The 18,482-nt window shown below is 38.9% G+C and overlaps 1 protein-coding gene across 3 annotated transcripts in view; it reads left to right on the top strand.

Moving 5' to 3' along the window:
• Positions 1 to 1,504: 1,504 nt before the first annotated feature.
• LOC109044000 (uncharacterized) overlaps positions 1,505 to 18,482 on the top strand; it is a 46,037-nt gene continuing 29,059 nt past the window's right edge. For 2 of the 3 annotated variants that reach the window (XR_011900838.1, XM_072306311.1), the window contains exons 1-4: positions 1,506 to 1,779; positions 3,421 to 3,853; positions 4,315 to 4,514; positions 9,683 to 9,760. Coding sequence is in view for 2 of the 3 variants with exons in the window: in XM_072306311.1 (XP_072162412.1) it covers positions 3,670 to 3,853; positions 4,315 to 4,514; positions 9,683 to 9,760 (462 nt within the window). In the remaining variant the exon portion in view is untranslated. Of the gene's footprint in view, positions 1,780 to 3,420; positions 3,854 to 4,314; positions 4,515 to 9,682; positions 9,761 to 18,482 lie in introns of all 3 variants that reach the window. The other variant, XM_072306312.1, reaches the window with a different exon arrangement.

The raw sequence follows: 18,482 nt of genomic DNA, 5'->3' as shown, positions 1-18,482 counted from the left end.
AAATTCAAGATGAAATAGAGGAAATCAGGAAACCACCGATTGCTGGCCGATCGAACCATGCCCTATCATTTCTCTTGATTCCCATTTCTCCACTCATTCTCACGATGATGAGTAGTGACTTCATCCTTACGTCGACTTTATACTTTTAACTATTTACTCCCAAAGCCAAAAAAATCTTCAATTTTGCTCCATATTTTTGTTTATTAAACTAATTATATCATGAATCTTTCCTGTGAACTTAATCCAGAAATTTAGTTTCACTTAAACAAATTGTGGCTTAAAAATTTCATTTTTTTCTAACGGGAAACGTCATGCTTCGATCTACGATAACTGAAAAAAAAGGGGGGGGGGCTAGTCGAGACTTACGTAATTTTTAGAGAGGGGGGGGGGGTTAAGGGATGCCTTACGGTGCTGCACAAGGAGAAAGTATGGGGGTCCAAAAATGGGGAAAAGGTCTTACGTAATTTATACTAAAGGATGTTAACTGAACACTACGTTACATTAAGCCCTTTCCACACGTTGCAAGTTTTGCTGCAAGTGAGCCGAAAGTGGGAGTCATCACTCATCGATGATCGTGAATTTGCGGCGGGACGCAAATTTCACGATCATCGATGAGTGATGACTCCCACTTTCGGCTCACTTGCAGCAAAACTTGCAACGTGTGGAAAGGGCTTTAATTTCTGTCTGGCGTCTGCTTTTTCCTCCAAGAAAAAACAAGTTTATTGGACGGCCCTGTATACCCTTATACAAGGACCCTGGACCTTGGATCCAGAAGTTTCTTTGAAGCAAGAGGAGCCCTTTTCAATTACGTTTCAATCAAAATGCAACCCTCACTATTATTTTTTGGAAAAAATAACCCTTCGATGCCCTACGCGGCATTTATAAATATGACCAAGGCATTAAAACTTTTAGCCCACGGGGCGCGAACCGCGAATCCTCCGATCATGAGGCGAGCGCTCACCCATCAGACGACGCCGTACAGAAGAACTGTGCGGCGAATTTACCAGTTCATAAAGCCCTTTCCACACGTTGCAAGTTTTGCTGCAAGTGAGCCGAAAGTGGGAGTCATCACTCATCGATGATCGTGAAATTTGCGTCCCGCCCGCAAATTTCACGATCATCGATGAGTGATGACTCCCACTTTCGGCTCACTTGCAGCAAAACTTGCAACGTGTGGAAAGGGCTTAAGGCAAATAAAGTTCTTTCTTTCTCCACTAGAGCTGAGAGTAGGTTGGAGAGTAGAGAAGAGACGCATCGGTGACACGCTCACGGCTCTTGCTTGAGCCCTTTCCACACGTTGCAAGTTTTGCTGCAAGTGAGCCGAAAGTGGGAGTCATCACTCATCGATGATCGTGAAATTTGCGGGCGGGACGCAAATTTCACGATCATCGATGAGTGATGACTCCCACTTTCGGCTCACTTGCAGCAAAACTTGCAACGTGTGGAAAGGGCTTTACTGATGATCTGCGGCAGGATTTTTGTCAACCCTAACCTTCCGAGCCAAGAAGGAATCTCTGCTAAACTCAAACGCCTTGAAGAGTGCGAAGAGAGAATAAAAATAAACATCGAGGAAGTCTGTGTCAAAAATAGAAATTGTGTTTGCTTTGAAATTGTTTAGAATAATTATTTGCAAATTAAAATTATGACACTAATATTTATTGCTTCAATATTAAAGTGACACTGTTACATATTACTATCTTCTACCAGTAGATGATAGATTGTTTGGTTTAGACTCATGTATTAAGTGGAATGCAGATCTGTAATTCTCTAAATTTTTATGTAAGTAGTCATTTTGAATTTACTTACACTTTTTATTGCATGCAAACTCGATTGCTGGATGCAGATAGGTTGTAAAATTGAACAATGCCCTTTTTGTCCTGTTTGGTGGGCACCTCTCAACTTATTCATTGACCTCTGGAGATACCTGGATAAGCGCTTGGTATAGATATTGCGCATTCATGTGCAAATATGCAAGTCATCGCCTCATCGGGTAGTGCAAATAGAATCAAAGAATGCTTATTTTTTGGTATCCCGCACACCTCTTATGGGAGGCTGCACCATGAAGGAACATTGATTTATTTATATTATCCGATTCTCCTCACGATGCTGATCAAAAGACATAATTGCGCCAACTTTCTTCAATGCACCGCTTTCGCCAAAAACCGCAGAGAAGATTCAATTCTTCGGCGACAAAAAGCCAGAAAGATTCCTCATTTCAGTACTCGATTGACAAGCGGTTGTGTGTCAGTGAATGTCAAACGGACGCGTCGAGAGCGAGAGGAGGGGGATAGCCCTAGAGTCGGTAGGTACAGATAAGAAGAGCAAGACGGACATGCTTTACGTTTTTTCCTTGTTTACATCAAGCCTGTTCTCAAATGCTTTGTTCTTTTTTATTCATTGTTGCTGAATAATTGAATCCTCTCGGCGGTTTTTTGTAAAAATGGTGAATTGTAGAAAGTTAGCGTCTTTATAACTTTTGATCAGCATCTTAAGGAGAATCGAATGACATGAATAAATTAACATTCCTTTATGGTGCAACTTCCCATAAGAGGTGTGCGGGGTCCTTTTTGGAACTTTTATGCCATTAGTAGCAGTCACTGAAGGTTGCAGTATTAGTTAAATTTTGACAGATTTGATTGTTTCGGAAAAGGACAGTACCTATTCAGATTCCTTTTGGCCCTTGACTTGTAGGTCTGGAAGATGACTGAGGAATTACTTTGTTTAGTACTATCTTCTTTTTGTTAGTGCCTACTGAAAATTCTCTAGGTTATAGGGGGAAGTGGCTGTTTTTAGCTCAATTGAGAGGCACCTGAAGAGTGAATTGTTAAACGACCATAAAAAGACAATTCTCGCTTTCCTCCTCTCTTCTCGGCCATCTCTTGGAAATGTAGGAAAAAAGTCAAGGACCTGAAGCTGTTTGGCATGAGTTGAAATGTACTCAGAGAATACATAAGGAAAGTAGGTACAGCTCCTTCAACCTTATAAGACTCGCAATGCTGCTAAGATTGTGCAACTTAGTGCATCGTTTCCAGTTGAACAGTTTGAAAGCTCTGTTAGGATTTCTTCCTGAATTTTTTTTTTTATAATTTTGATTTATTTTACTGCAAAAATAATTACATGTAGGTGTAACTCAATTCGCTGCTAATTGTGTACCAAGTCATACAATCTTAGCAGGATTACAAGCCTCATATGCCCTAGTTCCAAAGATTTTCTCAATTAATTCCGACTTTCCACAGTTCTTCCAATCTCGGACAGACTATAGGTCCTTTTATATTCTGAAGAATGAGTTCTGCTGAGAAATATTAGTTTCAGTAATTTCTCTTGGTCAGTTTCATATTTTTGCTCCTCTCTTCAATCAGGAATATTATCCGAAATAAGAGTGCATTTTTAAGCATTGTCTGTCGTTTTGTATTGTTGCAGCTTAAAAGAAGAAGTATGTATTTTTAAGCCATGACGTTTTTGATCAAACCAAACCAAGCGGTCAGCCTACTGGTTTTCCAGAGTTAGTTCTTTATCCTACCGATGGACGATCTGGAATTTTCACTCGGTGTTCCAAAGGATGGTGGCTGAAAGGCTGTCTCTAATGCAGGATGCAATGATACTTATGAAGAATTTGCATCGGTCTTGAATTGGACTGAACGTTTGATCTCTCAAATTGAAGACCATTTTATGGAATCACAACCTAAAATAGAACTCCTAACACTAGGATTACAGGTAGATGTCTGTGGTGGAATCATCCTGCCGCTTTTTCGTGGCAAAGTTGATCTCAAGAATGTAAAGTCAAGCATAGTAGAACCCAAGCACTTTGGTCTGGAGCCAAGCCTTTTTGAAGGACTGAATCTTTTCAAAACAGGTTAGTGTATTTTCGTTCTCTCGTTTTTTACGTAATATTTGAATTAATAAACCTAGCAGACATGATGTAATACAAGTCCAAAGGGGCACTGGAAACCATTATTGAGGGTATAAAGGAGTGTGCATAGACAGTCAAGAATTGGTAACGATGAGGAGGTGGCTGACCAACCACAGGAACCCGTAAAACTACACTGAATTTATTTTAGTAACTTCATCTGTATGACTCATGAATTAGCTTCCTCGTATCAGACTGCAAATAATTTTCTGGGAAAAACCTCTTTGCCCCCACTGTGGTTACTATACCTTATCGGTATTTGACCATGAATTATGCTATTTTGAGGGATTCAATTACTAAAAGACAATACTACCTTATCTGGTCCAAATTTATCATGAGATTAAAATAGCGCCCTTGCATTTCCTGGCTTGTTTCTGTTCTTATTTTACTATTTTTTTTCCCCACAGCACAGATATCTGGTCTGATAATATTTGTTGGCGTAAGTGGATGGTTATGTTACCAGTTTATACGGACAGTGTGGGTATCGCTTCGCTCAAAGGTTATCATCTCAAAGTCATCATCATTTACAAGCCTAGACTCATCAGATTTTGATCAAGATGAGAAAGAAATGCTTGAAGAAGATTGTGCAAATTACATAGATCTGAAGGTAATTAGTCAAACATAAGTAAGTGAGGCTGGGAAGGATACGAGACCATTGACTATTTGCAGGAGTACAGTAGTCATGTGCAGCAATGAATTGTCGCAACTCCCCCCCCCCCCCCCCCCTATATGTTCATGGATAGAATTGGTGGACTTTGGAATCTGAGTCTCTGAAACAGTCTCCATTTGCTTTTCTATCCTAAGATCTTTCAAAGAGCCAACAACTCTTATATCAATTATCCTCAGCTAAGAGCTGTACATGAGGTCATCAAAGAGGACTCATTTTACAATTGACTAACTTCATTCAATGGACTTTTTATTGATCAATTCAGCGCCTCTAGCCCAAACAGGCAAATTGAGGAGAGATTGACTCCTCCTTTAGCCCCATTAACCTTTTCCTTATTATTTGAATGTAATAATTTTTTGTTGAAAAATTCAGATTAGGTAGTTACACCACTGTTGGAATAATTATGACAGAGAGGAGTTGAGAAACAAAAAATCAACATCAATCTGAATTTAAACTGTAGGAGCTTATTTATTAATTCACAAAACTGAAAGGGTAGTAAGTAGTAGTAATAATAATACAAATTGATTTACTAGTAGTGCCCTATTGCTATTGGGAATCTAAATTCTTTTCATGAAAGAACAAAGGAATTTAAAGAGAAAGAAAGCGTGATGAAGTAACAAACAATGAGACGGTCTGATCCAAGGATATCCGATTGGGTGTAGCTGGTTAATGAGCTAAATGAGAACAAAACTGGTCTACCTAAGCGAGCAGTAATGCTCAAATTTCCCAAATCGGCTTTTCTCTGAAATTCGACCTATCTATTTTAAGTCAACTCACTGATAAACAGAGGCTGTAGCCACCCCCGGTCGAGGAAAATGACGTCTTATTCACTTAAAACAGCAAAATTCATCGTATTTATACAATACTGCCGTGCAACGCAAGAACGCCGTAACTCCACTGCCGCGCGAACCGAGAAAATGACTCTCAAAGTTTTCATCCTCTCCCTTTAATCCCTTTTGAAATTTTTGAAGTTTTTGTCTGTCATTTCGCTTCTTGACACACTTGTGTGTCTAACAATATAAAAAAATCATGCTAAAGGCGACTATTGCTCTCAATAATGCTGCGCGAACAGGGATGCCTCGGATAAGCGGCGTTTTTGGTTTGTAGGGCTAGGCCGGCCGCAGTGGCTCATGCGGTGGCAAAATGCCGCTCGGTCATCGCTTGGATTCGTGGTTTGCATCTGCCATGCTGTGGGTGCTGCCTCTTCGACGGAAAAACCTGATCTGGATCTGGAGCTGGATCTGGCTTCAGTCGTCTTTGTGTGATTCTCAAAATCCAGGAGCATCCAACACGTGATTAACTTTCACTTGCATTCAATTTATACCCCAACCCTTACTTTGCTCTTGGTTGCCAAATTCCTTCATACCCCTTCTTAAAAGTAATAACCAAGATTGCCATATTATGTTGAAATTCCTACACACCCCTTCATAAAAATATAATGTCCAATATTTCCTGACCTTCTTTTAAAATAATCTGAATTCACTGAAGGGATTGATTAGATTTTCAAGATCGCTTCGATGGAATGATGAATTGGACCACATTTTCCAATGAAGAATTACTATATCTGCTCATCCATAAAAAAATATCTGCAAGTAAACAAATGGCACATAGTTTCCTTCTAAAATGAGCTATGAATAGCTTTCTTTAGCAAAAATGTGGTCCAATTGTCGATTAAGCAAATCGTGAATTTTATCAAATGCAGGTAATATAATTTAAAGATGCAATCATTGACCAGCCCAATAATGATTCCATAGAAGGACTAAACCGCCAATGAGGCATTCTAATCAGGAATTAACTACTAAATTGTTCTTTCTATTTTAATATTTTACGCAAAACCATTTATAAATAATTCAGTAAAGGGAGTATTGAATCACAGATATCACCAAGGGATCCAAGTAGAATGTTATTTCCATGGTTAATTCAAGAGAGTTACCAGCATTTTGATTCAATATTTTCCGTAAGAACAATTAGAATTTCAATACGAAGAACTGAAGAAAAAGTTATAAATTTAATATGTGTTCTGTTCAAAATATTTCTGTGTGTTCCGTTCAAATAATTTTCCCAAGTAGTTTGGATTTAGAACATGACCATTATCATATCAACATTCTGTTTGCATCGACAAGAAATTCTTCTGGGTGCAGTTTAGATTAAGTGCATATGAGCAAAAATATGTTGATAGAAATTTTGAAATTTTGTATTGATATTAAACCAAAGAAAAAAAGAAAAGATGTGATTAATCTTTGACTCTTCAATATTTGACCTCTCGCATAAACTATGTACATGAAATAAATAGATTCAACTTAATTTTGCCAAAGGTTATCGTAAAAACAGTAAATAGAACACAGAGAATCACACCTAAAATACGTAGAACGGTAACTCGGGCACACACATTTGCCGAAAACACAGACCGTGGGACGGGACGGGTGGAGAAACGGCGAGCGCAGCTAGGTAAAATCGTGCTAACTCGCGTAAAACACTGATCGCTCCCAAGCAAGAACGCCGCAACCGCCGCGTGCACAGTATGAACGCGGCTCATCCATGCGGCGCCGCTGGATGAGCCGCGTTCTTGCTGTGTACGCGGCGGTCGCGGCGTTCTTGCTGTGTCGAGGTACCCAGTTCGGTGGATGTACGGCAAGCGCGGGCTCCATATCGACGGTGCAAGTCGGCAACCACATAACTCGTTTGCGGTGTCTGAAAATCTCCGCAACTATGTTATTTTTTTAAAGGAGAACAAATGGACATGATTCCTTGAAGTTTTTGCAGAATTTTCCTAGCACATAGAAGAAAAATCACGGCAGTTTTAAAGAATTACCGTTGAGTAGTTTTCCGTTTAAAAAATAAAGTATGACAGGAAGTCTGCAACGTCGCAAACCGAGTTATGTGATTGCCGACTTTCACCGTCGATATCTCGGAAACTAACGGCGATATCAGAATTTTGACCTCACCATTAAATTTCCTGTACCTCAATCACCCCATTTTCTTATCTAACTCAATTTTTTCAAATTTTGGAGTTACGGCGTTCTTGCGTTGCACGGCAGAATACGAGTCCTGTGAAAAAGCAGAAATTGGCAGAAATTGACAACGTCTCCTCAGACATAACAGGAGCAAGTCCACGTTTTTCCGCCAGAGAGCTGTCTTGAATAAAATGGTGCCCATTTTCGCCGATTGCTAATCATAAAATTTATTTGCTGTGTGTCCAAAACGCAATCACGGAAACATGCAGGAGATAGCACCTTCTACTGTCTTGCGCTACTTGAAATTGATTGCATTTAGCAAAAAAGAGTCAGCGCAATTCGTGTTGTAAAAATGTTGCCTCTTCAGAATTATCGGAAAAATCTCTCAAAATAGCAAAAAGTTGCTGTTTCCTACCAGAAAATTGTTAATTTTAAGAGAAAATAATCGTGTAATTTTTAATAATCTACTTATATTGAGTATTTTTAAAAGTAAAGAAGAACTTGAACGATTTTGAAAACACTGTGATAGCGCTGGTTCCTTTTTGCTAAATGCGATCCAAATGTAAAAGGCCCTTGTTACATTGTCAAAAATAAAATTTATGGAATTTTATTGATCGGAACCGTTTCCTAGAATTTCTTGGATGATTAGCAGCAATTTTACGAAGAACAGAGGATCAGTTGAGTATAATTTTCCGCTGGTATGCTACTAGGTCCATTCTGTCAAATATACATTCTTGCTCTTATTACTGCTCTCTTCGATTAGATGGCAGCGGTATAAGTTTCTCATTAGGACCCCATCCCTAATTCAATTGTCTGTAGAGTGTAGATGAGGCAGCAGGTGCTTTCAATGGAGGGCTGAGAAACTGCCAGAAAGTGGTCATGCATACAAATATGGAAAATTATATTTAAGGAAAGCTGGCTACATTCGAGGGTATTCAAAAAATAAATGTCTTTGTTGTGTTTCCATGAAAACATAAAACATCACATCCTCTGATTCTCTTTTCCATATCCATACCAAATACAAAGGCTGTCCATAAAGCACCGGGACTGGCTCCATAACTCAAAAATTAAGATAGCTAGAGGCTTGATTTTGGTTTCATTTGAAAACTCAACTCAATATCTATCGATTAAGATCAAAATCAAAACTTTCAGTCAAATATTTCAAAAGTTACAACACTGATTGTAAAAAAAATATCTGGACCCCCTACCGTTTTTGGTGACTATTTTTTCTTGCCAAGAACACTCTCTAAATTAATGATTAGTGTACGGTTCTTTTGCAACTAATCATGGCAAAACCTAATTGATTTGGGAACACTGTCAAGTCGTCATCGTCCGACTACGGGTATAAAGGTTCAAAGTCCATGGGAAAGAATGAACTGTAGGTCAGCCCCCCTAGATTAATATTACTAGAAAAAGCCAGCAGAAAATCGCGGTTCGGCTTAAAAAATCGTCCCGGTACACACCTTTCATTTCACTCAGCGTATCCGTAGCTGATAAACCACGTCGAACACAATATCGAATCACAAAATGTTGTTCTTTTTCCACTGCTTCATCTCTTTCCATGATGGTATCGAAAATTTCGATTACAGAAACAAAATCACTCACTGTCTGCAGCGTAGACCACACACGCACTGTGAACTGTCAACAACTGCCGAAAATGTCCCAGGTTTTCTTGGGGTGGCTGACTGACGGTTCATTCTTTCCCCATGGACTTTGAACCTTTATACCCGTTGTCGGACGACGACGACTTGTCAGTGTTTCCAAATCAATTAGGTTTTGCCATAATTAGTTGCAAAAGAACCGTGCACTGATCATTAATTTAGAGAGTGTTCTCGATAAGAGAAAATCCGTGCACTGATCATTAATTTAGAGAGTGTTCTCGATAAGAGAAAATAGTCACCAAAACCAGTAGGGGGTCCAGATATTTTTTTTACAAACAGCGTTGTAACTTTTGAAATATTAAACTGAAAGTTTTGATTTTGGTCTCAATTGATAGATATTGAGTTGATCTTTCAAATGAAACCAAGATCAAGCCTCTAGGTATCTTTATTTTTGAGTTATAGAACCAGTCCTGGTACTTTTTGTACAGCCTTTGTAGAAGGTTCTCATTCACATAATTTATTTGGTAAATTTTGATTTTTCTTGCTTTTTCAGCACGCTTATTTTGGTCCATCAAAAAGCCCTGATGACAATCGAGACCTGTCCTTGAATATATCAGGAATTGATAACCTGGTACGTGAGGAATGGATTTTATTTATTCATTTATCTATGTTATCATTAGTAATAGATTTATCTATTTTCTAATCTATTTTTAGCGATCAATTCTTTTGAAACAATATTATCATGTCAAATGCCTCTTTATAATTGCGAAAACAGAAAAGCTGCTCATTTTACTGTAATAGTCCTCTGTATATTTGGCGTTGGACGCTGGAGAATAGCTGAGAGATTTTGGTATATTTTTTTCCAGTGAGGGAACGGGTGGGAGAGAGAGTGCGAAGGAATTCGGTGTCGTGGGCTGGAAAACGCTGCTACTTTTGTCGCACTGTACATCCATTTCTGGATAACTCGCTTAAGCACGAAAAAATCTAAAACGTCTCAATTTTGGATGAAGAAGTTGATGTTCTGGTCTTGTTTTCATTAGTCTTCTGGGTATCGTTTTTTTTGTATGCAAAAGTTGAAGTGCGAAAGAGAAGAAGTTGCTATCATCAGTAGCTGTTATTAATTGCTGTTTTAGCACATTCACAACCCTTATTTTTTACTTCAGTAGTGTAGGTCTCCCCCTACTCCCACTGCATCTAAAACTTTATCACTTTGACGTGTCTTATTAAACTAATAAATTAACAAAAAAACGGTTCGCGTATTTTTAGGGAAATTGAAAGATAATTATCATTTTCATCAAAATCAAAGAATATTAATTACGAGATTTTACTGTAAGGGTCATTCAATGTCACCTCAACGAGGTTTTAAACCTTTACCTCTAGGATTATGTTCAAACTTAGTGTGCTGTAAGTTCCTGTTAAAAAGGAATATTCCCCAAACTTTAGGTCATTTAGTCACTCTGTTAATTTTATATGGAATTTCAAAATTTGCAAAAAATCGATTTTTTTTTATCAATAAAACTTTGAATGGCTGTTGATTTTCAACGGTTCATCAGAAAAACTTGAGCTAGGTCTTATTTTGAAGCTTACAGTTTCTTTTTTTTTTAAAAAAAAGAAAAAAAGTACAAGAAAAAATTTTTGGAAATTTTTTGGAAAATTTGGCATTTTTTAAAATTTTGATTTTCTTTGTAGGTGACCCTTACATAATCTTTAAGCATTTCCTAAAGTCTCATTGTGGGCCGCCAAGCGGTTCCTAAGTTACAGCAACAAACATACCGTAATTGAACTTAAAAAGCATCATACCCATCTACATAAACCAATTTAGGGTGGTTTTTTATTTTTCGACTCTTCAAAAATCAAATGTCTGACCAAACCCCCCCCCCCCCCCCCACCTTGAAGTTTTCTTTGGGTGTGAAATGAACGTACAAAAATTTCAGTTGGATCGGATCATCCTAAGTGGTGCTGCCGGGCCCGACAGGTCTCCAAGTGGGAACCTAAAATTTGGGACAATCGCGTTTTTCCGTCTTTTGGCGAATTTACCCCCCCCTCCCCCCTCTAAAATGTAGCTACGGCTTTGACATTTTTTAGGTAACACACTTTTTAGGTTATTTTACTAAGTAATAACACACTTAACCTTCCTACTTCTGAAATGTCCTTTTCTACCCCTCAAAGAAAACACATCGTGTGTTTTTGCTGATTTTTCCTAACATTTTCCCTGCATGGTGTGCCTTTTTTTCTACCTTTAAAATATCGCTACGGCTTTGAAACTTTTTGAGGTAGTGAAATAACAACAAGTCGACTTTATTTTCTAGGAGCTCGATAGGATGTTTTTCTTCTTGGCTTAAATAAATAGGCAGACACTCTACTTCATGAATCTGAAGCGTCATTGCTTTTGATTTGTCAAAAAATTTAAATTCGTCCAAGAAAACCGTGCAGGGAGAATGTTAGGAAAAATCGGCGAAATCGCACGATCTTGCTACTTCAATGAAGCTTTGGGAAATGCTTAAAGATTATGTAAGGGTCACCTACAAAGAACCGTTGAAAAGCAATAGCCGTTCAAAGTTTCATTGGTCATAAAAAAACTCAATTTTTTGCAAAAATTTGAAATTCCATACAAAGTTAACAGAGTGACCAAATGACCCAAAATTTGGAGAATATTTTTTTTTTCAATGGGAATGTTTGCATGTAAAATGGGAGTTACATACGAAACTTCAATTGCCTGAATTCTCACTGATTTACAAAACAGAATTTAAATTTCTCTTATCCACGAATATCTGTAACGTTTCTGTCAGAAATTATACATTGCATAATGTCAAAGCGAAGCCTCTGCTACGATTTTTTTGGTCCTAATTTCTTGATATGCAGGTTGTGAAAATAATTAATTTATACTGTCAAAGCACTCACACTATTAACAAGTTTGAACGCTTTTCAATTTTCCCACTCTTTTGTTGGATCTGCATGACTGGTGGTGCTACAGGGAAAGAAAATATTGGCCCGGGGCCAATGGATGCGCGGCGCCACGCCCCGGAATATAGAGGAGCTTCGCCCCCCTCTGTTTTCTGGTGTGGTGCGGTCCCTGCAGAGGATTTTCTCGCTCTACCCGGCGCTCGCGGCGGCATTTAGGTTGTTGCGCCACCTACTTCTAGGCTATCGACACAAATTAAGTAATAGTAAGCTGAGAAATGAAATAAAATATCTACTACTTTTTTTATTTGGTCTATTAAATACAAAGATGGCTTGATCACCACCGAATGCTTGAATGAATTTTGTTGGCGGTTCCAGTTTAACAGTAGTTTTTATGTTGAGATAGGTGTCCCAAGGAATAGTGTTCACGTCTGCTCCAATATCCAGTTTAAAATTGATGTTGATGTTTTCCACTAGGATATCTTTCGGCCATTCTTTGCGTTGAGACTTGAGAGAATCTATTACTGCTGTAATAGACTTGAGTTCATCAAGAGAGGCAATGTTATCTTCGTCTAGGTCACTATGTTCATCAGTATCATCATCACTTTCATCCACAAACTCTTTCTGTTCTAAAAGATTAATTTTGGCATTACATACAGAGGCGAAATAGTTGTACTTCTTGCATTTGGGGCATTTTCTGCCATATGCTGGACAATTTTGCATAATTGGCTCATGCTTGCTACCACAGTACTTACATTTACCATAATTGTGTTTCGGTTGAGTCTGCATAGGACTCTTTTGGTTGTTGTAGTTTCTTCTTATTATTACTAAACTTAACTTGCTGCCTAAATTTTTTCATTTCGTCAACAGTTAAAGCTTCTTCATTGCTCGCTTGGCCGTTAATCACAGCTGCTTTACTGTGTTTAATGGCATTCGGCAAATCTCAATCCACAAGGCTGAATAAGCTTTCTCGTACCATATCAGACACTATACCTATGACAAGCCTATCTTTGATGAAGAATTGCTTCAGCGCTTAAAAATCACATAACTTAGCCAATTTCTGTAGCTCAGTCACGTAGTGATCAATTGTTTCATCGACTTTTTGATTTCTACTAAAGAAGACAAACCTTTCATAAGTCACATTTTTCTTGGGATTACAATAATTTTTAAAAGCTTGGATTACCTTGTCAATTTTATCCTTGTCAGCTGCAGCGAGCGTAAAGGTATTGAATAGGTCGACTACGTCTTGGCCAATAATGTAAAGAAGGAGTGTTATCTTTCTTTTGTCAATCACTTCATCGTTATTACTTGCGGTGGCAACTACATGGTGTGTAGTTTGAATAATTCTGGTTGAAGGTCTTCCATCTTTCAGCTAATTTTCCTTGCATTGGCATGGGCTAGCAAGCATTGGCAAGCATTGGCATGGACTGCCAAGCATTGACAAGCATTGGCATGGACTGCCAAGCATTGACAAGCATTGGCATGGACTGCCAAACATTGACAAGCATTGGCATGGGCTGGCAAGCATTGGCAAGGGGCTTAGGAATGTTGACATCGCTAGCCATAATTCACAAAGATTGCTTTCCGAGTCCGTTAACTAACTTGCAAGTATTGATAAGAGAAGAGAATGCCGGGGCCGTCAGCGGGCCACGCGCACGTGATTATACGAAGTTCATTGTTCGAAAAGTCTGCACTTTTCCACGGCTCAATGATCACACTAAGTTTACAAGTGGAAGGCGCGCAGGTTTAAATTGATTGCGTCATGATTTAGTGGGGAAATAACCACTAAGAAAAGGAAAAACGAGTGAGATCTGTCCTAGATCGACATCTTGTTTTTGTTACTGATAACGCGACAGGATGCACATGCACAGGTTACCAACTTGACAAGGCCAATCTCCCCGCCTCCGACAACCTATACAGATTAACCAACCTGTCTCCCTTAAACAGTGATTGTAAAGCATGCTACTAAGTTGAAATTGCAGCAAGTTAGAGTGTGCAGGGGACTCTCTTGCGGCAGTGACCATCATTTCCTACGAGCAGATATAGCGTTTCCTCTTAAAGGAATTAAGGATAAGAAGCCAATGCCGGAGCAACAGCACAGACAGGGAATGCAAAAGTATGAAGTATGGTACAACATCGAAAGTTCGGAGCACCATAGTGTCAATGCTCTGTATGAGAAACGCTTGGATGAGAAGTTGGGGGATAGGCTCTTGGGTACCACTGAAGAGCAATATCAGTTCATTAAAGATCGTATCCACTCTGCTGCGAAAGAAGCCCTAGGTGCTAACAAAACCAGTAATAAATACCAGCACCTTACTGGTGGGATGAAGAAATTGAAGACAAGATAAATCTCAAGAGGCAAAAACATCATTATTTTCTATCGTCTAAGAAGGCTGAAGATAAAGTTGCATATAGGAAAGCTTAGTCTAAAGTTAGGAGCCTCATAACTTGAAAGAAGAATGAAGCTTGGGAAAGCAACTGTTCTAGAATCAACACCTACCTAGAGGGCAGAAAAAGTGCGGAGAGCTGGAAGTTAATTAAAGGTTTACGTAGCAACATGAAGCGAGATATCGTTTCTCCGATATCACTTAACAAACTGGAGGATCATTTTAAAGATCTTTTGACGGAAAGGCGCTCAGAGTTTTGAGACAACAGCACGGGCAAAGGAAGAATATACAACTTGGAGATTCACACTTTTGACATAATTTAAGAAGTTAAAGAGCTAAAAAATGACGAAGCACCGGGTCCTGTTGGAATTCCTGTCGAGTTGGTCAGGTGCGGGACTGCCAAGCTCTTTAAGTGCCTCAGAAAACTGATGCAACAATGCATCAGGGGTAACGAGGTACCAAGGGAGTGGAAGAAGTTCTAAATCAAGGCCATCTACATAAAGAAAGGAAGGAAGGACGACTGTAACTACTAACGGGGGCTCTTCTGTAACCGGTACAATAAGTAAAGTGTACAGGAAAGCACTGAAAGCAAAGATTAAGGACGAATGGCAAGATCACAAAGAAGAGGAACAGGCCGGTTTTAGAGCTGGCAGGCCCATGTTAGATCTTTTGTTTCTTATGTCCAGGTTATTGAGAAGAAAATGGCCGTAGCTCAGGAGATGCATTTAATTTTTGTGAATCTCCAATAGGTGTATAACAGTGTGCTGTTGGTGAGACGTTCGGAGGCCTTGGAAAAATCGAATTTTAACAGGGGTTGATTAATGCTGTCAAGCGATTTTATAAAAGGAGTTTTACCAAAATTAAGTGTCAAGGGGGGGGGGGGGTGTCAGCGGGATTTTATGTAATTAAGGGTTTAAAACAGGTATGTTGTTTTATTTTTTTGCTGTTTTACCTTAATGGTCTGTTTTTACCTCAATTTTGGCTCATAAAAAGTCGGTAATCAGCTGTAAGCAAGAAATGTTGAGTTTTTTAGTCGAAAGGTGTCTTCTACTTTAGACATGTGTATATTTGAACGTGGTATTCGATGGTATTCGTTACTTATCCGTATAAAAGTGATTTATTAGGATTCTCGGCATCTTGAATCAAATTTTGGCACCATTCAAGTTTGGTATTACCGGCGAAATTTTGATTTTCATGTAGTCATAACCGCAAATTTGTTAATTAAGTCAAAAAATACCATTGAATCTATACCCTACACGACTCTATCGATGAATTTCCTGTTCTAGGCCCAAAAAAGTCCATTTTTGGCGCCAAAATTCCTTATTAGACTTCTGAGGATGATTCTGCGTAGTGTTCTAGTCGCAGATAAAAATGTTTGACGCAAGTAACCCATGAAACCACACCTCATTTGTTGTAATTTGTTGTATAAACACATTTTTGCCCTAAATATGCCCCAAAATGGCCTATTTTTCGAATTTTGGCAAACCCAGTGGGTTGTATCGAATTTTCGACCGAAAATTCGAGTTTTGCGAGTAAAATTACATAGGAACCGTTACCTCACTTGCCAAATTAAAATTCCGGAGGAAGATGCTGAGCTAGGGGATTTTTAACAATTCACCATTTTGAATTTTGGCCGCCATATTGAGGCCAAAAACGAGAGTCAACATTCCTGATCTTTCGTCTGCGGGCTAAGCATATCCTCAAGAAAATCTGTGCAAAATTTCAAACAAAAAGATGTATTTCCTTCCGAGTTACAGATTTTACGCCGCCCCAGGGTCTGTTTTTCCCCCCTTTGCGTAGGAGAAAAACCGCAAAAACCGCCAATTTCGGTGCCTTTTTTCAGTTTGCCGCGCGTTTAATTTTGCCGTGAGCAGAAAGCATAGGAACCAGCTAGTAGAAAATTTAACAAGTTTCAACTATGGAAATTACCAATTTTGTCCTCAGATCTACCCCTGGCAAGTTAAAGGCCAAAATCTGCAAAGAAAGGCCAATTTTAAGCCATTTTTGCCAAATTTGGCAACTTTCGGGCTACAGTTTTTCGATGTAATGTTAAAATTCGGATTCAGCGTTAAAAATTACACAGGAAATCATGGAATTAATGCTACCTGCCGTTTTTGAAGACTAAAATTTCTATATGCCTGGACTTAACAAGGGCCATCGCTCCAAAAAGCTGTTCACAAAAATAGCCATATCTTGCGAACAAAACATTTCTATGCGAGGTACAATATATCGATGGAGGCAAAATCAAACGAACTATCGAATAGACAACTTTTTATTCAAATCAAAATAGAGCCCTTTTTGGATATTTGAGGATTTGTAAAAATTTATGAATTTAAAAATCGAAAAATTGGCAACAATGCATGTTAAAATTTATAGGCAATTAAAATCATGAAGATATCTTTGAACTGCGCATTTTTTAGAAAATTTTCGTCAAAACCGCGACTTCATAGCTCAATTTTAATGCCACCTATGGAATTTTCACGGTTCCAACATGGCAACGCTGTAGCGCGCGAGGAGAATTTTTGGTGAACTTGCCATTGCTGGTAAAAGGCGTGTCCTGTGAAAGGGAACAACATATCCAACTCCCGGAAAAATCCATTAGTGGGGTTAAAACGCCGATTTTTAATTACCCTCTTTAACTATAATATAAATACAATTTTAACTTAAATTAGGATATACTACCTCTTTAAAATGAGCAGGGAGACAAGTGCATAATTATCATGTACCAACTAAAAATGTCTTTTGGTTTTTTTTTTAAAACTTCTTTTGTTTTAATTTTACTCGATCGGTCGATCGTTACCAGTCAAAGATCAAGGAACGCCTGATACATCCGAAGATGCTGGAAGGCACAGTTGCTTTTAGGGAAGAATTTTGAGAACTCCTGAATTTTAAGCTGGTGGGGCTTACGTTGCTTTAGCCTACGTATGCACCAGTCCCGTCCTAGGGGCGTAAACGCTTCCGAGTTGGGGTGACGATGCAACTGCGTCTCATGCGCAAAGTACATCTTGGTGATGTAATCCTCAGCTGAGTCAATGTTGAGGTCAGCGCGAATATCCGCGTTCCTCTTGTACCATTTTGCTTTAAGAATGCTGCGTAAAACTTTCATCTGATTTACCGCAATTTTGTCTAGATTTGAATTGGCTGTGCAACCCCACAATTGGCAACCATAACTCCAAACCGGTCTCAACATTAACTTGTTGAGAAGCAACTTTAGTTGTAGGGGAAGTCGCCTCCTCCGAGGGCGTCCTCAATTTTTGTGACCCTGTGAAGTTGGTCCGACATGGTATATTGTGCTCTGAACCCAGATTGAGCATCGATAATTAAATTTTTATGTCTCACTTTTTCATTTTGGGATACTTAGTAGCCGCCCATATTTATCCGCTTTTGCTAAAAGTGGATGTATAAAGTTTTCGTCCTAGGTGATCCCTCTGTGTGATCTCGCAGAACAAAGTGCCCTCTCTAGGTGGCTTGTATCCCTTCAATTTTGAGTTGAATCCAAAGATCTTTTAGGAACTTAAATACCGGGAGTTCCAGAGCACCCATCCACTATCTTTTTCTCGGAAACGGCCGAAAATTGAGCTTCGTGACGATGACTAACCGGAGTAAATCAATCCCAAAGAATTCAATGAAAATATTTTCAGCCCCGCATCCCATTGGGGGGGGGGGGGGGGTTAAATGATTTGGCATATGGCCTATTTGCTCCAAATTACTTTAGAACCCCATTTCCCCATAAGGAGCCGTGTATTTTTGGAGGAGAAAAAGGGCAAAAATAATTTGGGACATATTTCTACGCAACTTTTTGCGTAGTATCCAAATCTAAAGTCAAAACATACCCTTGCCGTTTGAAATTTTTGACTTACAGCCCTCCAAAGCCTCAAAATTTTCGAGGAATCGCGGCCCTCGTAATTTTGGAAAACCATGCGTCATATGGCACATCTATAAAAAGGTATTGACCTCATCTCCCAGGAGACTTTTAGATGTTGGAAATCGGATAATTTTAACGCCTTCAGTGCAGAATTGAAATCTTTCCAAAAAAGCCCCAAAATGCCCCTTAACTCCAAAAAA

This window comes from Bemisia tabaci, chromosome 1 (genome assembly GCF_918797505.1).
Source record: "Bemisia tabaci chromosome 1, PGI_BMITA_v3".
Classification (NCBI taxonomy): Eukaryota; Metazoa; Arthropoda; class Insecta; order Hemiptera; family Aleyrodidae; genus Bemisia; species Bemisia tabaci.
Note: the sequence above shows the minus strand (reverse complement) of the source record. Positions and strands in the feature narration are given on the sequence as shown.